Below are 21,947 nucleotides of genomic sequence, written 5' to 3'. Positions count from 1 at the left end.
GGAATATCTCATACTACAATAATTATTTCTTCTATCTTTTTTGTTTACACATTACGAGACTGACGCGGTCCGATTTTACATATCACTCGCCTCGATCTGGTAGATCACCCCTACCTATAGGAATTCCTAAGTTAAAATGCTTTAAATCAAAACATTGCATAGTCAAATCTCAAACTTAATATAAAGCAGAAATTACTTAGTGTTTACAAAATCCGGAGTCCTTGCAAAATAAAAGGAAATATTATTGAAATCTAAACTATTACAAAGTTGCTATTAGTCATCGGTTATCTCTACGAGCTGGCCATCCACCACTTCCTTAGTAATATCAGCACCTGAGATATTCGCGTCAGGGCAGAGCACTTTGATTTGGTTCAAGGCTAGTTGAAATCCTTGGTTCAAAGTGGTGCATAGTTGGTCGGCCATCTCTTCCTTCTCATTTTCCAATTTCTTACAATTCTTTGCCAATTCCCGAACTTGAGTCTCAAAAGTTTCCATCTTCGGAGTCAACTCGTCGACTTTAGCTTTTAAAGTCGTCAACTCAGTTTGTTTGTCGCCCAGTTCGATTTCTTTGTCCTTTAAAATTTGACGAGCTTTAACGAGCTCGGCAACATCAGATCGGAGTTGCGTCATCTCCTTTTTGGAAGCCTCCACCTCACGCACCAAGCTAGATTCTCTTAATTCTAATGCCTCTAAGTGATTGACCAAGAACAGGGAAGACGCCTCGGCCTGATGCAAATAGCGAAGCAGTCCTTCTCGGGTCGAGCTGGAAACCTGTTTTGAAAGAATAACATCATCCGTGGCTGAGAAGTTATGAGCTCGTCCATGAGCTATGTGTTCAAAATCTTCATCCCAAAAACTCTTCCTCGAACTCGTTGTCGTCGCTTTTCTAATTTCCGTGATATCGGGCAAGGAGTCAATAGAATCCGAAGTTTCCGAAATGGGAGGTTGATTCCCTCCGCTTGCTACCTTCCTTTTCTTAAATGTTGGCTCCCTTATTGTAATTCCAGGTCCGCTCTCTAGTTCCCTATGCGAAGACGAGCCTTGGACCGGGGAGCTTACCCCAATTTTGATGTTCCCTTTCTGTTTGATACGCCGCAGAAGGTCTTTTTGAGAGAGGGCCATTTGTTTTTCTGCAAATCTTTAAAAGGTCAGTATTCAAGAACTACGAGCACAAAGAATTACAAAAATGAGCATAAAGCTTTGTTAAGTCAGATGAATACCAATGAAAACTCTTAAATCTACTTCCCGGTACTCAAGCTCTAAGATCTTTCGAATGTCGAAAATGACTTCTAGACCCATCAACTCCTCACAGCCTTTCCGATCAACAGGGTTTAAGTCTTCAAGTTGACGTGTATCCTTTGGGGAGGGGTTTTTTGTCCAGTACAAGGGGAATCCTTCTAGCAAGGTCGGATTGTGGGAAGGTGCCAAGATTTTTACAAAAGCCCCTTTAAAACCTTTATAGGATGATTGATATAACGCAAAAAGAGCTCGCCCACTTACTCCATTCAGAGAAGTCCATAGTAGTTTTGAACTATTTTTTAACTCAAAGAAATATAGAAACATGTTTGGCGTAGGTCGGATCCCAAGACCACTACACAAGATGTGAAAAGCTCGGACGAAGGCCCAACTATTAGGATGTAGTTGAGCGGGTGCCACATTCAATGCGGTTAATAACCCTTTTTCAAAATCGTTGAAGGGGAGTCTGAAACTAAGTCTTTCAAATAAGGTAACATAAATAAAGTTGAAAGTCTGCAAAGGCGGGAGAGTGCCATCCCTACACACGGGTTCGTCTAACTCGCACAATCCCACAACCACGTCGTTTTCGTCATCCTTACATAAAGCTTGTTTTTCCCTAAGGGTTTGAATTCGTCTCTCGGTGCAGAAACCAGTACACTCTCTTTTTAGATTTAACGGAGCCCAAAGGTATTGTGAATCGTAGGAAGTCATCCTGGATCTACTAAGGTCAAACAAAATGAATTTGAGCATAAACCCTAAAATCTTTTAAAAACAAGCAAGAAATAGAAAAATACGATACCCCAGATACACCTATTTGTTTAAATCTGAAAATTCTCACAAAGAGGTTTGAAAGAAAAACGAGGTAGTCTATAACTTGAGTATCAATCGAAACTAAGCGTAGTTAGGGTTTACCAGTCTGAAAAGATTAAGAAACAGAAAGAATTGTGCATACGAGAGTGTCATCATCAATAATGATTCCAGGAACGAGAGTATCATCATCAACAATAATTCCAAGAAAGGTAAATGAAATGCATACCTTGGTTGAAGTCACAGACAGAGAAAACAGAAACACAATGATGAACGCCGCGAAGGGTGCGCCGGACAAGGGTTCACTGAGAAATTGTTGAAAATAAACAAGAAAGAAGGTGAGAGATGTTTTAGAAAACGAAACGGTTATTTTAATTCGAATTATAATCGTTAGATTCAAAACCATTGTCGGTTCGATGAGTTGACACGTGTAAGGTTAGGTGAGCGTAATAAATGAAGATAGAAACGTCATGTCATGGATTGAATTTGGAGATACGACAGCTTTTCACAGTGAAACACAATGAAAAGCTGGAGGGCTGTGTACTATCCTGGATTTCAGCTCACCAAGCTCAGAAGCATTGAACACCTCAGACAGCTCGCCGAGCTCGGAAACCCTTGTAATCAAAGAATATCGCTCATCATGATTTTTTGTAACTGACAATAGATATTCCCTCTTTCTAGGAATATCATCACACGAAATTGTCGGGAGAAGTTATATAAAGATATAGTGGAGGAAGTGGTTAACAAAAAACCAGAAAACAAGGTAACTGAAGGAAGAAAGGACCTGATAAATCAAGGACGAGAAACAACAAAAGCACATCTCTAGTCTTATCGGCAAAATCCCGGACCGGGGAACACTAATGTATAAAGTAAAAAAAAAAAAGTATCATCCAATATTTAATATAATTCCAGTACTTTTCTCTCAATTATTTAGAGTCCATTTCTAATATTCCGATTGAATGGGGGAACTGATTCTTTAAATTTCGAAAAAATTGAAAATATGATTAAAAAACATCCTTATTTCGACCAAATATGTCAAACACAACTACCTCGACCTTTCTTTTACTGTCTTTCTACTCAGCAAAGGCATAGAAAGGGATTTTATATTTATTTTATCATCCATCCGAACAATTTTTTTATATTCCACTTTTCTTTTGACACTTCAAATTTATTTACACGCTTTTCAAACCTAAAATATTTTTCCACCCAATTCACACCTACAATTTTTACACCCCTTTTTCACACCTCAAATTTATTTACACCCTTTTCAAATCTAAAATATTTTTCCACCCAATTCACACCTACAATTTTTACACCCCCTTTTCACACCTCATATTTTTTTACACCCTTTTCACACCTCAAATTTGCTTGCTTCTTATTCAATCCGTTTCATTTCATTCCTGTTTATTTCTTTTTCTATTATAATACAAACAAAGCATTAACAACCGACGCACAAGTTCTATTTAAGAAAAATGAACACCACTTTATTTCGAAGCATTTGATACCAACATTTATCTTTTTCAGAAAAATGAAAATATAACTGAAGGGGATAGTGCAATGATGCGGCGTCTAAACCAAAAGAATGAAAGAAGGCATGGAATAGTCAAAAGTAACAACAGAAGGTCGACGAATATAAAACATTACTAATACACTGCTGCTAAATAGTACAAGAAATAGCCTATTTGTTCCTCGCTTAAATTAACAATGAATGTCTTTCAGAGGTGGTAATAAATAAAAAGGTAAACATTCCTCTGACGAAATTTTGATGTCAAATTGCAGGAGACTAAAGGTCCAATTCCAATCCAAAGGGAAAAAAGGCGTGGATGGTAGGACTTCACTTACGACTTCTGGCTTCGTCTTTTTCCTTCTCTCGCTTCTTGTAAAGCTTTTCAAGAACACCCTTCGCTTCACATGGTGGAAAATTCGACAGATCATAGTAATGTGGGGCTATATCCACCAACCTGTTCAACATCAATTTTTCAGAAAGCTAAGTATATATCTAATTAACATCATGTCAGTTTGTCTTGCAACTTGGCACAAGAATAAACTTTACAATATAAAACAACCATATAATTAATACATTACTTTAACCGTTCTTTTCCTCAAGCAGGTTCCCTTTAAATATCAAAGTACTACCATATAGATGAAATGCGTTTATGTTTAAGCATTTCAACATTGTTAAACTCAATCTTGGCTACAAAAGCAATCCAGATACTAAAATCAAACAAAATCCTTACCATTCTCCACGTATATCTGTGACAGTTCGAATAAAATTCCGACTAGTAAGAACATATTCATTATAAATTACCCACTCCGGTTTGTGGTCCAGGCAATTTGATGGATGCAAGTGCACCACCTACTCAGAAAAGAAACATAAATCATTAATATAAATATAACCTTCCGGCATACACGATAGTTCTTTTAGTAGTGAAAACAAAATGAGAAGGGAAAACATAAAATACAAATAGCAGCCCTTAACAGACCTGGTTGTCTTTCACCGTCAGGTAATGTCCTGTCCGTTCCAGATGAGCCACCTGCATGAAATATCCAGCTAGCATTGCCTTTCTTATGTTGACATAGTACTCACGGCTATTAAAATCAGTGCTGCATAACTTCAGGTTAAACCGAGCCATGATTCGCACTAGTTGTTGTCTAACATTATCTGCTGCTTTCAACGCCCTGTGATTAACGAAGTTATCGTAGCACCAAGAAGGGTCCTCATCTGTAAAAGCCATTCACATACAATTAATAAATGCGAAAATATAACAAATTAATAGCAAGAATGTGATGGTTTAAAAAAAAGGTAGCATAATAGTGCTTACTATTTTGCTTGTACGCATGGTATACATTCAAGAGCGTGAGGTGATCTCCATCAATGTGTCCAAACCTAGCTTTTGCTTCATCCGCAGCTTTCTGTGCCTCCCTAGGCCGGACAAAGCAATTGGGTACTAAAGAAAGAAATGATTATCACAGAGGAGGCCCACGGAAGGTCAGCAGATGCATAGAGGCGAGACCACACCATTTTCTTCATGAGATTGAGAGAATACTGAGAAACTGCAACTATCTGCATCAGCATTTACTTAGAATCCTATGGTGCATGCCAACCGGGGGCATGGAACCCAGAGAAGACAGTTGCTGATGACTACCTAACAGGACATGTTCCACTAACCGCATCCATGTGCAACTAAACACACGGGTAAGCAGTCAAACATCCCCATCATATGCACAATATTGCCTTTGTGCATGTGTTACATGTGCAATTGCGGGGCATCCCTTCAAAGTGGAGCCCGGCAAACCTACAACCCCTTACTATTATGGTTGGACTCTAGACAGACACAAAAACAACTAAATAAAGGAAAAATACCTGATAGCATGGCAGAAACAGAAAGAATCTCATTTGAACAGTTGAATTCAGGACTAACAACGAGCATCTTCGACATCTGAGGGTCCAGTGGAAATTCACTCATAATCTCACCCAGCTTAGTTAAGTTTCCATCATCATCCAGAGCACCCAAGTAATTCAACACTTCCAGTGCTCGCATCAAGGTCTCTGGGGCAGGAGGGTCCATGAAATCAAAATGCACTAAATCGTCTATACCAAGTTTCTTTAAGGTAAGAACAGTGTTGGCTAGATTAGATCTCAAGATTTCAGGGTAGGTCTGTGGCTGAAGATCATTATTGAAACTTCTTTCAGTATAAAGTCGAAAACATTTCCCTGGCTGAGTTCTTCCAGCACGCCCAGATCTCTGATGAGCACTAGCCTTTGATATTGGAGACACCAACAAAGACTCGACACGGACCCGAGGGTTGTAAACCTTCTGCTTAGCAAATCCAGGGTCAATAACATAGACTATACCATCAATTGTCAACGAAGTTTCTGCTATATTTGTTGATATCACAATCTTCCTTCCAGGTGGCCCTCCCTCCTTTAGTGGAGGTGGAGCTGGCTCAAAAATCTTCTGTTGCATAGCAGGAGGAAGGGTAGAATACAAGGGAACTGCTTTCACAGGACCCACCTGGTCTCCCAAATTTGATATTTCTTTTGATATTTTGCGGCACGCATCCTCAATCTCTTCCTCTCCTGTGAGAAAAACAAGTATATCTCCCGGAGGTTCACACATGTGTATCTGCACCACAGTCCTAATAGCAGCCTCCAAGTAATCCCGCTCTGGCTCCTGAGTATAGAAGATTTCCACCGGATGTAGTCTTCCAGGAACCTTCATAAGTGGGGCCCCATTAAAGTAGCCCTGGAACTTTTCAGCTTCAAGAGTTGCACTCATAACAACCAACTTCAGGTCAGGTCTATTTCTAAGCACTTCCTTAAGAAGACCAAACAGCACATCGGTAGCCAAAGTCCTCTCATGTGCCTCATCAAGAATAATTACTTTGTATCGTTCCAAAAGTGGATCCGTCATCGCTTCTCTCAAAAGCATACCATCTGTGAGATACCTATTAGCGGCATAGAAAAACATAACATTCCATTAGCAATAAAAGAACACAATAAAAAAAAAACTAAAGTCGCAAAGCAAGCTCTGAATCAATTTTGTAAAATATAACATACTTCAAAACTGTTCTGGCGCTACTGCAATCCTCAAATCTGATGCTGTAACCAACCTCTTCTCCAATATTCACGTCCATCTCCTCAGCCACACGCCTGGAAACAGACATCGCAGCCACTCTACGAGGCTGAGTACACGCAATCATCATCTTTCTACGTTTATCAGGGCTTTCTATATCCACAGCTTCCAAAACAAACTGAGGAATCTGTTCCACAGGAACATAAAACAAAAGACAATAAGAAACGTGCCACATTAAAATACAGAACAGAACCAACACAAATATAAACTCAAAGACAAGATAACCAATAATATCTGACAATGAATCTAACATCCACACCTAGTCCGCTACGTACAAGTTGTTACCTACACTTAGTGTTTTAAACAGAACGCTCCCTAATGTCTTGAAGTTACTCCTAGTACTCTATAAACATTGCAGAAGGTAAAGCAAAAGCAATAGAAAGAATTAGAAACTGACCTGAGTGGTTTTTCCACTACCAGTTTCACCAACGAGAATGAGAGTCTGGTTATCCTTCAAAACCTGCAAGAACTCCTCCTTCTGGTGCCAAACGGGGAGGGTCTTCCTCTTCTCCAAAATATCGTGATACCTCTGCGAATAAGGCTTCCCGTTCCATCGGTTGATGAGGTTGTTAGCGACGATTCCGCCGTTTGATTTGGCCATCTTAGCGACAGTGTCGTCCACCACGTCGAACAAGCTTACCTTCCTCTTCCTCTCCGTACCCATCAAAACCCTAATCCTAATCCCCCAACCACCCGGCACAATCCTTTCGCAAATTCCGTAATAATAAATTAGCAGCTCTCAGTGGAAGCTCCTAGAAACTAGAAGCAGGTTGAGGCCAAGCCAGGCCAGGCCAGGGCTACACTATGTTACGGTGCAATTCTCTATTATATATAAAGTCCAAAAAAAATGAAAGAGGAATGTACCATGTGCTCTGAGATTACCAACTATAACAGACCTAGTTAGCCGACAACGTTCTAAGAGGGGTACGTTTTTTATTTGGGCCTGCTCTTCCACCAAAATTGCGCTTAATCTTTGGTGCCTTGGATCTTACGCCGTACTATAATGGGCTTATGCCCTTAGCAGCTCCACCCTCAAAATGGGCCTGGGCTTATGTCTCCAATTGGAGTATTTCTTCCTGCACCTCAAAAATAAAAAGTCAAATTTGCTCTCATTTTCTCTCCTCCTCCTCCACCTTACCTTCATCCCATCTTCTTCCTCCACTCCACCTCCACCTTCACTTCCTCTTCTTCTTCTTACTGCAGCCCCTTCATTTAACCAACAACATAGAACATGAGCGTCACTCTCCTGAGATAAATTTCATTTTACCTTCAAAAGATACATTTTGAATTATATAATTTAAAATTCATTTTTATTTTACATTCTAAATCGTATAATTTATAATACATTTTTTAATTTATATTTTGAATTATACAGTTTAATTTTTATTTTTTATTTGATAGCACAAATTTTGTATTTTAAATTATACAGTCTAAAATATAAAATAAAAATACGTTTTAAATTGTACAGTGCAAAATGAAAAATACAAATTTGGATTGTGTAATTTATGTAATTCAGAATTAAAATGAAAAAAAAGAAGTGAAATTACAATTTTAAAATATATGGAGTGTGTAAGAAAGTATGGAGGTGCAGAAAGAATTTTTCCTCCAATTGGACCAATTCATATTTTTTTTCCGACATCTCTACAACGTTTGTTTAGAAGAAGCACGAATTGGCCCAATGCTAGCGAAGAAATAAAAATTGTGATTTGGTTTCTACTCATATGTAGAGGAATTTTTTTTCATTTGATGATATTTGTTTTCATATAGAATTTGTTTACTATTGCCAGTTTTTTTATTTGGTTTCTCTGTATGGCACTCATAATTATAACAAAAAATAATAATAATGGTTGATTTGCGTTGACGAGGATAATGTTATGTGTGTGAAAGTATTGAGAAGGGAAAATGTTGGATGTAGGAAGAAATAGTGGAGTGACGTGGATGGGTGAGAAGTATGAAAATTGTATAAGCAACACAACACAATCATTTGACGTGGATGGCTCTCTTGTACGGTCATAGGTTGAAAGTAGAAACTAAACATACAAAATCTATGGCTACGCCTCTTACAAGAAACTAGTTTGAAAATGAAAGGATTATGAAACGCCACCAACCATTTCTTTGTACTTTTTTGGGAACCATAGCCACATAGTTAATACACATTCATCAAATTACTGTTTCCTAACCATTCAAATATCAAATATCAATTTCAAATTTGATTTATTCAAATATATGTAGATAACAATAGTCTAAATTGGTACAACGGTCTTTATTGTTAACCGTGTGAATATATTTTCTTGCATTGAAAATTCTAACGCGTAAGAAGCAGCCCAATAACATTTCTAAACATTAATTGGACCTGTTGTAATCTAACTTAAATACCTCTAAAACATTTTCTACTGGACAAATCAAATTTTTTTATTGGACCATTTTTAATATATAAGTTATACACCGAATAAACATAAGAAATGGTTTCTATAAAACTCTCTCATTAAGATATCTTCATATGATATAAAAAAAAGATTTTGAATCTTAAGAATAAAAAGTTATTTTTATTTTAACAATTAAATAAAATGTTAACAAGCATGTGAATCTTATAAACTTTTTATATTAAAATAAAATTTTCAAAAACGTTTTAAAAAAAATGTGACATAATAAAACTCAAAAAAGTAATTAAAACATGATAAAATGAATCTTATATTTAAAACAAATCGTAAAAGTTGTTTTAGTGAAGTGTTCAAGTCATACTTTGTTTTTAGGTGGGAATATGGATATTTTGAAAGATTTGTCAAACATTTTACTTTCATTAAATTTCTTTAAGAAGTTTTCAAAATGCACTGATCAAAAAAAGAAAGGTAATTGAAAGTTCAGATTCATTGTATGTTTGTCTTGGACATTATGTACATAATTAAGTGATACCATTTCGTCAATAAATCATTTTCCATCATTAGTTGAACAAATTATAATTGGTTGATGATTCTTTTAACAGAAATGTACACAACATGAGTATCTTTCTCGCTTTAGACTTTCTAATGTGTATTCATAAGGTATCTTTAAACATTTAAAAGTCAACACAGTATAACAACAATATGTGTGTTTGGATAGAGTATTTTAATGAAGCAATTTATTTTTTTGAAGAATTTAGATTTCTTTGTAATGAAATGTTTTGTTTGGATAGAGAAATTAAAAAGCATTTCAAATGCAAGCATTTTTTTGAAGGATTTCAATTAGTTAAAATAGTAAAAATTCAAATACCCTCAAAATAGGTGGAATTTGAAATTCTTCTCACTCAACTTCACATTCTAGATGATCCGAACGGGCACGACGACCCGAACGCGCCCGACGACCCGAACGTGCCCGACAACCCGAACGTGCCAGACAACCCGGACGGGCCCGACGAACCGGACAGGCTCGATGAATCGGATGGGCCCGACGACCTAAACGGGCCCAATGACCCAGACAAGTTTGACAATCCAAACGGGCCCGACGATCCAGAAAGGCCCGATGACCCGGACAGGCCCGACGATCCCAACGAGCCCGATGACCCGGACGAGCCCTTCCAAATCATTGGGCCCAATGACTCGGACGTGCCCGACGACCCGGAAGTGCGGGATGATGCAGACAGGCCCGACAACCCAGACGAACCCGACGACCCGGACGAGCTCGACGACCCAGACGGGCCAGACGACCTGGACGGGTTAGACAATCCAAACGAGCCCGACAACTTGGACGGGCCCGACGACCCCAACGAGCCCGACGACCTGGACGAGCCCTTCCAAATCATTGGGCCCGACGACTCGGACGTGCCCGACGACCCGAAAGTGCGGGATGATGCGGACAAGCCCGACAACCCAGACAAGCCTGAGGACCCGGACGAGCCCAACGACTCGGACGAGCGCCACGACCCAAAGGGGCCCGACGACCCAGACGGGTTCGATGACACGGACGATCCCGACGATCCAGACAGGCCTGACAACTCGTACGAGCCAGACTATCTGGATGGGCCCGACAGTTTGAACAGGCTCGGACGAGTTGTCGGGTCCGTTCGAGTCTCGGGCCCTTCTAGGTCGTCGGGCTTGTCCAGGTCGTCGGATGTGTCCAAGTCGTCGTGCCCATCTGAGTCGTCGGGCCTGTCTAGGTCCTCGGGCCCATCCTAGTCGTTGGACCCGTCCGGGTCTTCGAGCTGGTCTGGGTGTACGGGCCTGTCCGGGTCGTTGAACTCGTCCGGGTATTCAGAATCGTCCAGGTATTCGGCCCCGTCCGGATTGTTGGGCTCATCCAGCTCGTTGGGCCCGTCCAGGTCGTCAGGCCCGTTCAGGTCGTCGAACCCATCTGGAGCATTAGGCCAATGACCTAGACAGGCTGAATCGGGCCATGTTGATGAACTTGACGACACAATCGTGCAGTATGGGCCGTTAAGCCTCTAGATCATTGGGCCACCCAGCCTGTCTGCTCTTCCTAGTCAGTCCAGTTTGGGTGGGTCATCGGGTCTAACCAATCCGGTTGCGTAGTTGGGTCTGCCCGACCCATCTGGGTTGTCGAGCATATTTCTAAATTTATCATGAACTCAAAACATAATTAAGCGTAAAATAAATATTGTTAAAATTAAATTTTATCTTACAATAAATTCAATTTTTTTTCCAAACAAGAAATTGAAATGTAAGGTATTTTAATTTCCTTATCCAAACAAGTTATTTAAAAAATGAATGGAATTTAATTACAAGCAATTCAAATACAAAGTATTTCAATTTCTAAGTATTGTTGAAATGCTCCATCCAAACACAAGATCAAGGTTTTCTACTATTTCAAGATTAGATGAAGAAATGAAAGCAAAGAATTCGAAAAGGCTAATGCGCTAGTAAAGTTAAATTCCTCCATAGTACACATTTTAGAGGAATAGGAAGTACGTGTTGTAATACTTAATGCGTCTATATTCTATATTCGTTTTCCTTAAGAATTTATCTGTTTCGTTATGCAAGTCTCCAGAATACAATAAGAATTGTTGGAATATTTTTTAGGATCTAAAAAAACAATTATCTCTTAATAGAGTAAATTTATCCAGCATATTATAAAAGAGATATAAGATAGAGAAGAGAATGAGAGAAAGAGATGAAATGAGAGTGTATAGTGTATTTTTGGAAGTGAGCATAAGCCTCTATTTATAGAGGTCGAAGATGGATCAAAACTCATGTCAACACCCAATTCTATCCGGTGAATAAATTTATTTTTGAAAGAAATAAAAAGATATAAAAATATTAAAAAAAGTATTTTTTTAGTTAATGATTGTAACGTCCCATTTAATTATTAAACGAAATTAAAAGAAACGTCACGCGATAAAGTATAGCAGCGTAGTCTTGGGGTCCTTAACGCAACCCCTACAACCTGGCACACCACGATGCCGACATAAATCAGATACCATTCTAACAAAGAGTGTAGAGTAAGAAATCATAAGATGATACAGGGGCCATAGCCCTAAAGAAATCATGAATAAAATGACTCCAGCCCAGATGGCTAAGCTGCTGAATCGCCATTCCCTTGCTGACCACAAGAATCTCGCCCATCTGCTCCCATCAACCAAGTCGATGATCATCGCAAGAAAGAAGAACCACATACAAGACAACCATACAACAAACAGGGTAAGCTAGAGCCAACAACTTATGCATCATACAGTCCAATATATATGTTCATCATCTCGCATCCATGTAACAACCAAACATGTTATGACTCTTCACTCAATACACTACGACTCGACTCGACTCATCCGGATACGTATAACTTAGTCGGATTCAGCGGATGCTTGCACTTGTGGTGGATACCTCTGCTCGACCCTGAGCTGCTCACCCCCGAGCTATGTGTTACAAGTGTTACGATGAATCAAATCTCCCTCACCACAAGGTTAGTCCTTAATGAATTTCAGGCCTCCTGCTACTCTCACCACAGGAGTCAGTCCGCTCTAAGTGAGGCTAACTGGCCCCTTAGAGTGTCAGGATGCAGTCCTTACCTTGAATCCTTACCTAGTTATACAGATTGGGCACCACCATGGACACCCACTAACAGGGGCCATGAAATTACGTCCCGACCACTGAAGCGCAGCCCTGGGAATCTCACCTAGAGATCCTCAAGGACTTACGCACTGACACAAACCCAACAAGCATAAAACCACAATAGGAGAATATTAATCATACCCACATTCCCACGTCTATCTCAACACAATGACACCTCATTCGTATCGCATGTTTAATTCTTACCATTGATCACCACCCCTTCATGAGTATAGGGCCTCACCTCATAACGATAACATGTCCCATAAGTTCCAACTCATTCATAAGTCTCACATGTCGAACTTCCACAATGCCCATCATTCCATTCAAGAATCATGTCACACACACATGGCGATCCATCATATATATATATATATATATATATATATATATATATATATATATATATATATATATATATATATATATATATATATATACAAAGGTCACAAAGCATACCCAAGCAAGTACCACTCATCCAAAGGTCACAAAGCAACTAAACCACACGCTGTCTCGCCCAGCACCTTGCTCAGGCTGAGGGGTCTCGCTCAGGCGAGATGGTCTCGCCCAGACGAGCTACCCCTTCGCCTAGGCGAGGGCTCGAGAAGGGAGCAGAAGCACTCGCGGGATCTCGCTTAGGCGAGACCCCTCTCGCCTGGGCGAGATGCTCGCTCGCTCAAACAAACACCGTGGGTCGCCTGGGCGACCCTCCGCGAGGAAAACACTCAGGCGAGCCCCTGTAACTCTCGCCTGGGCGAGACAGGTTCGCCTGGGCGAGTCTATCAGACTCCGCCACTGTTCCTCTCTGCCGTCAGCACAGTTCCATACCGAGACAACAAATCAATTCCCACCATACATTCACAGTCACATATAAATACGAAAAACCACGAAATAACATCCAAGCAACAATTTTTATACCGAACAATAGGGTTCTAGCTTCCCTTACCTGGGAATAAGCTAGCAAAAAGGCCCGACACAAGTTTGACCCTAAACAGCGGAACATAGTCCTTAAGAGGCGACTCCCAGAGCTGGAAACCATGACCAACAACGGAACATTAGTTACTTAAGGTAACAGTGGGGGAAAACAGACAATAATGGAAGGAGTACTTACGTAAGAATGGAAACGGGTTCGAACTGGCGTGCTCACGATGGTCCCCAAACCCTAGCAAAGGTAGAAGACGACTGCGGCTCTAATGCAAGGATGACAATTTTTCTGAAATGTGAAGAAGTGAAATGTTTAGGACAGACCTAATGACTTTACCTGTTGGGCCGGCCTTAGGCCCACTTACAAGGGCAGCCCACTAACTTTTAAGGCAGAAAAAATAAAAAGGGGGCCTTACAATGATAAATAAAAAAAAGTGAAATAATTTTAATTTTAGCAAAAAAAAAGAAAGAGATGAAAAAAAAGGGAAAAATAAAAGAAAGAAAAACCTAATTTGTTTTTAATTATCACACTCTTTCTCATTAGTCCAACAACCCAACATATTTTAGTCATCACTCTTTGTTTTTCAACCTTTTGTTTTTATAGAGAAAATAATGATATGATTAATATATGGATATAAATACATAGTCTATTATATGAAAAGGGGTTGAAAAAAAAAATATTTTCTACACTTATCTCTTTCTTTCTCATTATCACTCGGACAGACACAAATTATTTTATTTTTACCTCTTTTGGAAAAAAAATAAAAATCTTATGGAAGGAAGCATAATTAGAAAAAAAAAGTACTTAAAGAGAAGAGTGAGATTAATGGAAAAGAAAATAATTGAAAAGGTTACTCGAGTTTGTAAATTGACTTAATTTTTAAATTGGTTTCTAATTATAATTTTTTATTTATAATAGTGACTATTTAGTAACCAATAATTTTTAATTTTTAAAATTAGTATCTAAATATTATTATAATGACTAACTATTTTTGTCACTAAAATTGGTTTCTATTGAGTTAACACAAGATAAAAGGTTCAAATTGAAAAAAAAGCAGGAAAACTTTTTTCATACTTTATCTATTGTAATCTAAAATTGCAAGATGAACACCAATAATTTGGGAGACCTAAATTAAACTTAAGAATGAATTTTTTTTATTTAAAAATTATTTTTTGAGTTTTTCTTATGAAAAAATATCTTAATTACTTTTATATAATTTTTACACTATTCTCCAATTTTAACTTATAATTATCGCTTATTTCATTAGAGATTTCATCTCCATTATCACCAAAAGCAAAACCCTAATATATTTAATAGTTCTACAATTCAACCCAAACAAAAATTTCAATTCCTCCTCAAAATATATGCAGAAAAACTCCTGAAACCCACAAATCAAAAAGTACCAAAAAACAAAACTCGACAAAAGAAACGTATTTCTAGTCCTAATACAAATCCACCAAATAGAATAAAAATAATAGCAACACAAATATAAAAAGAAACATACTAACTATAAATGAGGATAAAAAGATTGGTACACACAAACAACATGAGATTCAAGAAATGAATTTATCAAAACTCTCAAAAGAATAACTCTATCATAGAAGAAAACAGTGAATAAGGAGTGAAATCAGTAAATAGGAGATACAGAAACATAAGAGAAGAAAATAAAAATAAAAATGAATTATAAAAGAATATTAATATTAAAAATAATTGAGGTCATTTTTATTAAATCTAAAATGAGTGTTTTATTTGTTTTATTTTGAGCCGAACCTAAATGTATATGTTTATGGATGTCTAATATTTTCTTATGAACACAAAATTCAAATTTCCAAACCATGAGAAACATTATATTTAAATGTGGAGCAAATTTATGGAACCAAAATTGATTAAGCTTTATTTGTCTGATCTACAAAAATGGAAAGAAAACAAAGTAGGTTTATTTTCCCACTATTATACAAAGGAAGTGGTGGAATACAGGAATCATTGGATTTTTGGACTCAAAAACATTCTCTACAGGCTCATTTATCATGGAATATTTATTTTTCATTTACAAGTCCATTTTTGACGATGTTTTTTTTTTTAATCATTTACCAAAAAATGCTAAAGTAGATTATACCAAAAGGAAAAAAAAATTATCTGACGCCATTAAATCGTAAAAGGAATATTATCAAAAACAGAAAATCCTCTTTAAATAACGTGTTAATCACTCAGACATGTGTAACTAATCTTGTTTTGTTCGATTGCTATATTAATATTGATTGTATCTGATTGAACCTTAGACAATGTACAATTAACTTCCCATCAACTTAATATTTATCTGCGATATCCCATTAATCTAACATAAAGAAATAGCCCAATACAATTTAAGCAACTATATAACCAATTATTTTAAATAAAAAACATCATTCAAAAAAACTCAAATTGCTAACAATAATATATTATTTCCAAATAAAAAATGATTAAATATATATGTCAGAACTTATATTAGTTGATTTAATTGATTAGATGTGTCTTAATGATTACAAGTCCACGATAAACAAACTAATTGGTTATCGAACAACTTAATAAATTAATATGACTTTCATTAGTTTAACATGAATACAACAAACACATTATTGAAGATTATTAACGTGAATATTTATTTAATTATTGAATTAAAATCTCAGTGCCTTGTATCAACCAACACTCAAGAAAAACAAAATCATAAATGACAAATATAACAAATTTTAACAAATGAAAAATCTGTTGCTTTTTTTATCGAATAATTTTAAGACACAAATACGACTTAGAAAAATGTAAGAAAGTGGAAGAGACCAGTTTTCCGACTTGAAGAACTAAAATTTCAATGAAACCCTACCTACGGACCCCAACATGTCTCTACCATCAATAGTCATCTATTACGTTTTCTTTTTATATCCCCCAATCACAATTATAAGGATTGTTAACATTATGGAAGTAGGTTGGAAGCATATTTTAATAATTAACTATATTTGCGATTTAAGCTTAAAAAAAGCTAGGATTAAGAAGCTAGGGAGTAGATTGAAATTTGATTTCCAGTTCAGATTAGTTGGACTCAATGGCGGCAGGATGTACATACTTGACTTGATTAGTCAAATATGATTACATTTAATACCACAAACTCCTTTAACATTTATAAACTTTACTCTTAAAAATTATTATGTTATCTATAACAATTTTTATACATTGCGGCTATATAGTAGGTAAAATATATGAATTGAAGTGTAAATTAAAATTGAACTAAATTTTAAAAGCAATTTAATTGAATTGATCTAAATTAATTGAACTGAATTATAATTTTAGTGAATTAAAATATTTTAAATTGTTGCTATATAAATTGTTAGAATTATTATTTATGAACACCTTTTACTTTGAAATATATTTTTTAATTTTATAAAATTTAAACCTAGAAATGATTTTATTTTCAAAGAGTAAATTACCATGACAATTTGGTGTAGTACTTTTTAGGGTTAAATATGTTTTTGGTCCCTTAAGTTTCAGTGAATTTTGGAATTAGTCTCTCTTTGAAGTTTTATACAAATTTAGTCCTTCATCTTTAGAAATGCATGAATTCATTCTTACTAAATTTTGTTAAGTTTATTTGACATTTTAAACACATTTTATGATAATATTTGAGTTAACATTGAAACTAAAATGTGTCAAACGGTGAAAACAATTCAAAAACTATCATCAAATGGGCTTGAAATGTCAGATAAACTTAACAAAATTTGGTTAAAAAGACTAAATTTACGTATTTTTAAAGATGAAGAACTAAATTGGTCAAGAGTTTTGAAGATGGACTAATTTCAAATTTCACTAAAACTTGAGAAACCAAAAACATATTTAATCCTATATTTTAAAATAACTTATTTTTTTATATGATTCAATTCAGTTTAATACTAATTTGATCCTATTCAAATATTTTTAAAGAAGAATAATTATAATAATATAGTAATACGTTCTTTAATAAACTTAATTATTTTTTGTAATTTTCTTAATTAGCAGATTTGACTGAGAATTACAATAAAATCATGACATATCATCAAGTTAATTTTCATTATAAATTATTTAAAATAATCTTTTACTATAATTTATTAACATGTTTTAACAATAAACAGAAATAAATATAGGTTACCGAGTACATATCTAGTGGCGCAGTGCAGGACAATTACTTGCGAAAAGTTTGCGGGTTTTATGCAAGTGGAAAGTTTCGTATCAACTAAGTACTTAATAATGGTCCACGATTTTTGACTTATCGTATTTATTAAGCGGAAGTTAAGTAGCATCTACGCTTAGATATATAAGTCGTACCCTTTTGACTAATTGTGTACCTTGTTGGCTACAATATAGGAATTAAAGGTACTTATGATTTGATTTACCTGATTTTTTTCATCAAAAATATTTCAATTAAACATAGAAATTTAAATACAACATGGTTTAAGTTTACTTTAATATAAAATTTAAATCAAGCAACACTATTATTATTTTACATTTTTATACAGTTCTTTTTGTTCTACAAAAGTGTGGTTAAATATTTTTTAAAATTAATAAACATTTTATACCAAGCTTGTTTAACTAAGATATATATGTTATGACTTTTTCCAAATAATTTCCTGTTATATATCATTATCAACTTTGACATTTAAGTCTAACACTCAATGGTTTATAATCATTTGTTATCTTATAAAAATTATTAAAAATAAAAAATACAAAATATGACAAATTACATTAAACTCATGATAAAGTTTACATTTTACGAAACATATGTAATATAAAAAAAAACCTGAAAGTAAAACATTAAATTATTTATATTATGTTAAAAAAAATTAAGTTAGTTAACTTATCATCATTCTTATAAAAAATGTGTTTGAATTACGTATGCTTACAATATAAACACCGACACCATCTCTTTTTAATATAATTTTAATTTTATGTTACTCATTAAAATTTCATTGAAAACTATATACAATTTCTTTATCCAGTTTAATACATACAAACATGTAACTATAATACAATTAAACTATAGCAAAATCTTTAATATACACTCATCGATTATATTTAATATATTTCATATATAATTTAACATCAATTACATAAATAATCATAATCAATATAATACATATGTGTGTGCTTTTAACACTGAATATAATATAATCCATGTAATATATGTTGGGTTATATATATTTTATGTCATATATGGGTTATAGTCATGGTCATTGAAAGATTGTGGTCGACATATATATAATTATATGACATTAGTCTTACACATATAAGGTTTTTGACACCATTTTAACCCCCAAAACCTTAAAGCAATGTTGTTATGGGTCTTTATTCTTATATAGTGTTTAACTTTGTCTATTTTATCCAATGTGAGACTTTTGACTCACACTTGAACTATTTATATTATATATATATATATATATATATATATATATATATATATATATATATATATTATATTGTATATAAGTTCATAAATAATGTTAAATAATGTGAAGTTTTTGTTTTGTTTTGCATTGATTGAAATAAAATTGCTATCAAAATTGATATTCATGTGAAAGTGTAAGTCCGCGTATAAGATATAGATGAAGTGCATTTACATTGTGGATTTTTGTTCAAGATTAAATCACGTGTTGAGTAGGTGGAAGAAGCCTTATGAATTTTTACAAAGCTTATAAGTGCATGCATTCACATTCAAAACCGTTGGCCAGGGTTATTATTTTATACTGGCACAGACTCTGTTACTGCCATGGATGCAGAAGTTTCGCTACAACTTTCTTCTGTGGCAACTATTTCCGCATCAAAGTTCTTGCACAGTTAGTTGCAACACAAACAACATGTGCATTTGCGCATACATAGAAACTCGAATACAAGAGATAATATAAACAACTGAATTACGATAATCTATATATGTTAAAGAAACACTGACATCCTTAACTTCTTTCAACATTTTCTTTTACAAAAGTAAGAGGACTACCCATAGTTAATATTTTATCTTTTACTTAAATATTATATGAAAATATCTCTGACTAATTGAAGCGTTTATGCTCCAATAGTGTTTATTATTGCTTGCCATCGCTCTATCTTATACTATTTTTTTTGTGTTCGGTTGAGCATTTTAAGAGAGCAGCATTCATTATTTAGAAAGAAATAAAGATATTTTTCTGTGACATCATATAGAGTTCGTGGAGGAGAAACGCATATCACAGATATTTCAAACTACTCACAGTTAAATGGGTTGAAGTGGTTTGTTTCAATTATAAATTTTCAATATATATAATAAGACTTTAATGTGTATAAATTTATAAAAAAATTACCCTATCAGTGTAAACAACTCTTAAGATTGTTATAACAAAACTAGATGTGTCAAAATGGGTTGGACCCCAGACCCAACCCAGCCCATCACGGGTTCCAACCGAATTGGGTTAAAAATTTCTTACAAATTTTAATATGGGTTGATTTTTGACTTGAACCACTTAGACCCGACTCTTCTGGGTTGTATCCATGTGGTGAGCCGCGTTCACTCACCAACAGACAAATAAAGGGTCACATAAGTATTTGTTGTTAAGTTAGACTTTACATTTGGATCATGTTAGGTTTTTTTTTTTAGCGAACACATAGATAATTTGTGTTTTTGTGATTTTGGTTTGTATTTGAATTGTATTAAGTTTATTTAAATTTTAATTAAAATTATAATTTAGTTTTGATTGAAAAAATAAAAAAATAATTTTTTTTAATTAAATGAGTTTGTGAGCCAACACGTTTAACTCACCAACCCGCAGTGGGCCATACTGGATTTAAATTTTGTTGACCCGCTAATAAGTGAGTCGGGTTGAATTGACTCACTAACTAATCAACCCGTGGTGTGGTGTGGTGGATCGAGTTGGACCAGGCCGACTTACCCATTTTCACAGCTTTAAACAAAACTTATACCATTCTTTTAAAATACGGTTCATATAAAATATGAGTAAAATTTTACATATGATTACTTCTTCTTTTTTTCAAAAATACGGTGATATTTTTAGTCAATTTTTTTTGTCCACGTTTGTTTTTTCATTTTTAAAATATAAATTTCAAACTTTAGTCAAATATATATTACTGATATGACTCGTGTTGTATATGATCTACTAAAATGATTCAATATTAATTATTAAATTATATATATATATATATATATATATATATATATATATATATATATATTGTATTACAATTAAAAACTAATCAATATTTTAAAATAGCAAATACGTTAAAATTAATAATAATGAAAACGATGAATTACAACAAAATAGGGATTTCGTTATAAACAATTAAAGACGTGAGAACTAGATAGGGTTGTCTCTTTACAGAAAATGACTTAATAGTACATGTGGTGAAAAATATTAAAATATAAAATATATGTGGTTATTTTGAAGTCTTATCCTCTTATTTGTTTTTTCACCCAGATATTTCTTCCTTCACATCTATCATTCCGTATTAATCATCTAATCACAATTCATGTATCAACTAACTAATTATTTATGGTAAGGCTTATCACATAATGCGAAGTGTCCTTCCTTGAATACCTTATCCTATGATTGAAAGCAAATCTTATATGTCAAAAAAATTCAAATATCAAATAAGTTTATTTAATCTGTTAATAATAGGTTTGTTAAGTATGAGAAGCTGCGGAGAATTCTGGAAAATAAATTAATAAATAGAAAGGAAACAGACACATGATAATTAGAAAATGACAGGTTCACTCATTGGATTAATTTTTTAGCAGCAGTATTGATGATGGGACCAGATTCAGGTGTTGAATAAATGATGGACAATTAAGGTGAGTTAAATGCATTGCAAGAGGAGTATTTCAAAATATTTCCAATTACCTCCAGAACTTCTCAAGGTTTATAAATTAGGGAGGGTATAGATAAAAAGTTTCACCTGCAAGCATTTTAAATTTGTACAAAAGATAGGTAGAACCACCGTTTCAAAGCAAATATGTCCCCTGATTTTGACTTTATAATATAGCTATCGATACGTGATAGGAAAAGGTCGTGTGTAGAGAAAGTGAGAATACAAAAACACATTAAATGAATGGGATCTGGATCTGTTAAGACCTGTAAAATGCACCCTCTAACCCACATAACACAACACAAGCGTTTAGGGGTAGCTCGATCCATTAATTTCATGATGATAATGCAGCAAGAAGGAGTATGTGTGTATAAATATAAAAGAATGAATAAATATTGATTCTGTACTACACAAGGAATTATTATAGAGAGTGAAAAATAAGAGTGGCAACAAATA

At 34.8% G+C, this 21,947-nt stretch overlaps 2 protein-coding genes across 3 annotated transcripts; both read right to left on the bottom strand.

The window, feature by feature from the left end:
- Positions 1-159: 159 nt before the first annotated feature.
- Positions 160-2,713, bottom strand: LOC146884789 (uncharacterized). 2 transcript variants are annotated; one of them, XM_085675762.1, is made up of 3 exons: positions 2,273-2,713; positions 1,221-1,954; positions 160-1,130 (listed from the first exon to the last, which is right to left on the bottom strand). In XM_085675762.1, exons 2-3 carry the CDS (start codon positions 1,945-1,947, stop codon positions 274-276), a joined length of 1,584 nt encoding a protein of 527 aa, XP_085531888.1. In that variant the 5' UTR covers positions 1,948-1,954; positions 2,273-2,713; the 3' UTR covers positions 160-273. The 2 variants fall into 2 exon arrangements, with proteins under 2 accessions (XP_085531888.1, XP_085531887.1); XM_085675761.1 differs by having other exon boundaries at positions 1,221-2,152; positions 2,273-2,712.
- Positions 2,714-3,666: 953 nt separating this feature from the next.
- Positions 3,667-7,523, bottom strand: LOC114190616 (putative pre-mRNA-splicing factor ATP-dependent RNA helicase DEAH2). Its single transcript, XM_028079574.2, has 7 exons — positions 7,078-7,523; positions 6,605-6,807; positions 5,408-6,492; positions 4,866-4,991; positions 4,527-4,765; positions 4,281-4,399; positions 3,667-4,004 (listed from the first exon to the last, which is right to left on the bottom strand). The coding sequence occupies exons 1-7, from the start codon at positions 7,342-7,344 to the stop codon at positions 3,878-3,880; spliced, it is 2,166 nt and encodes a 721-aa protein (XP_027935375.2). The 5' UTR covers positions 7,345-7,523; the 3' UTR covers positions 3,667-3,877.
- Between the last annotated feature and the right edge of the window lie 14,424 nt (positions 7,524-21,947).

Source organism: Vigna unguiculata, chromosome 7 (assembly GCF_037176805.1).
Source record: "Vigna unguiculata cultivar grain cowpea cultivar isolate G323 ecotype 2 chromosome 7, ASM3717680v1, whole genome shotgun sequence".
NCBI lineage: Eukaryota > Viridiplantae > Streptophyta > Magnoliopsida > Fabales > Fabaceae > Vigna > Vigna unguiculata.
Note: the sequence above shows the minus strand (reverse complement) of the source record. Positions and strands in the feature narration are given on the sequence as shown.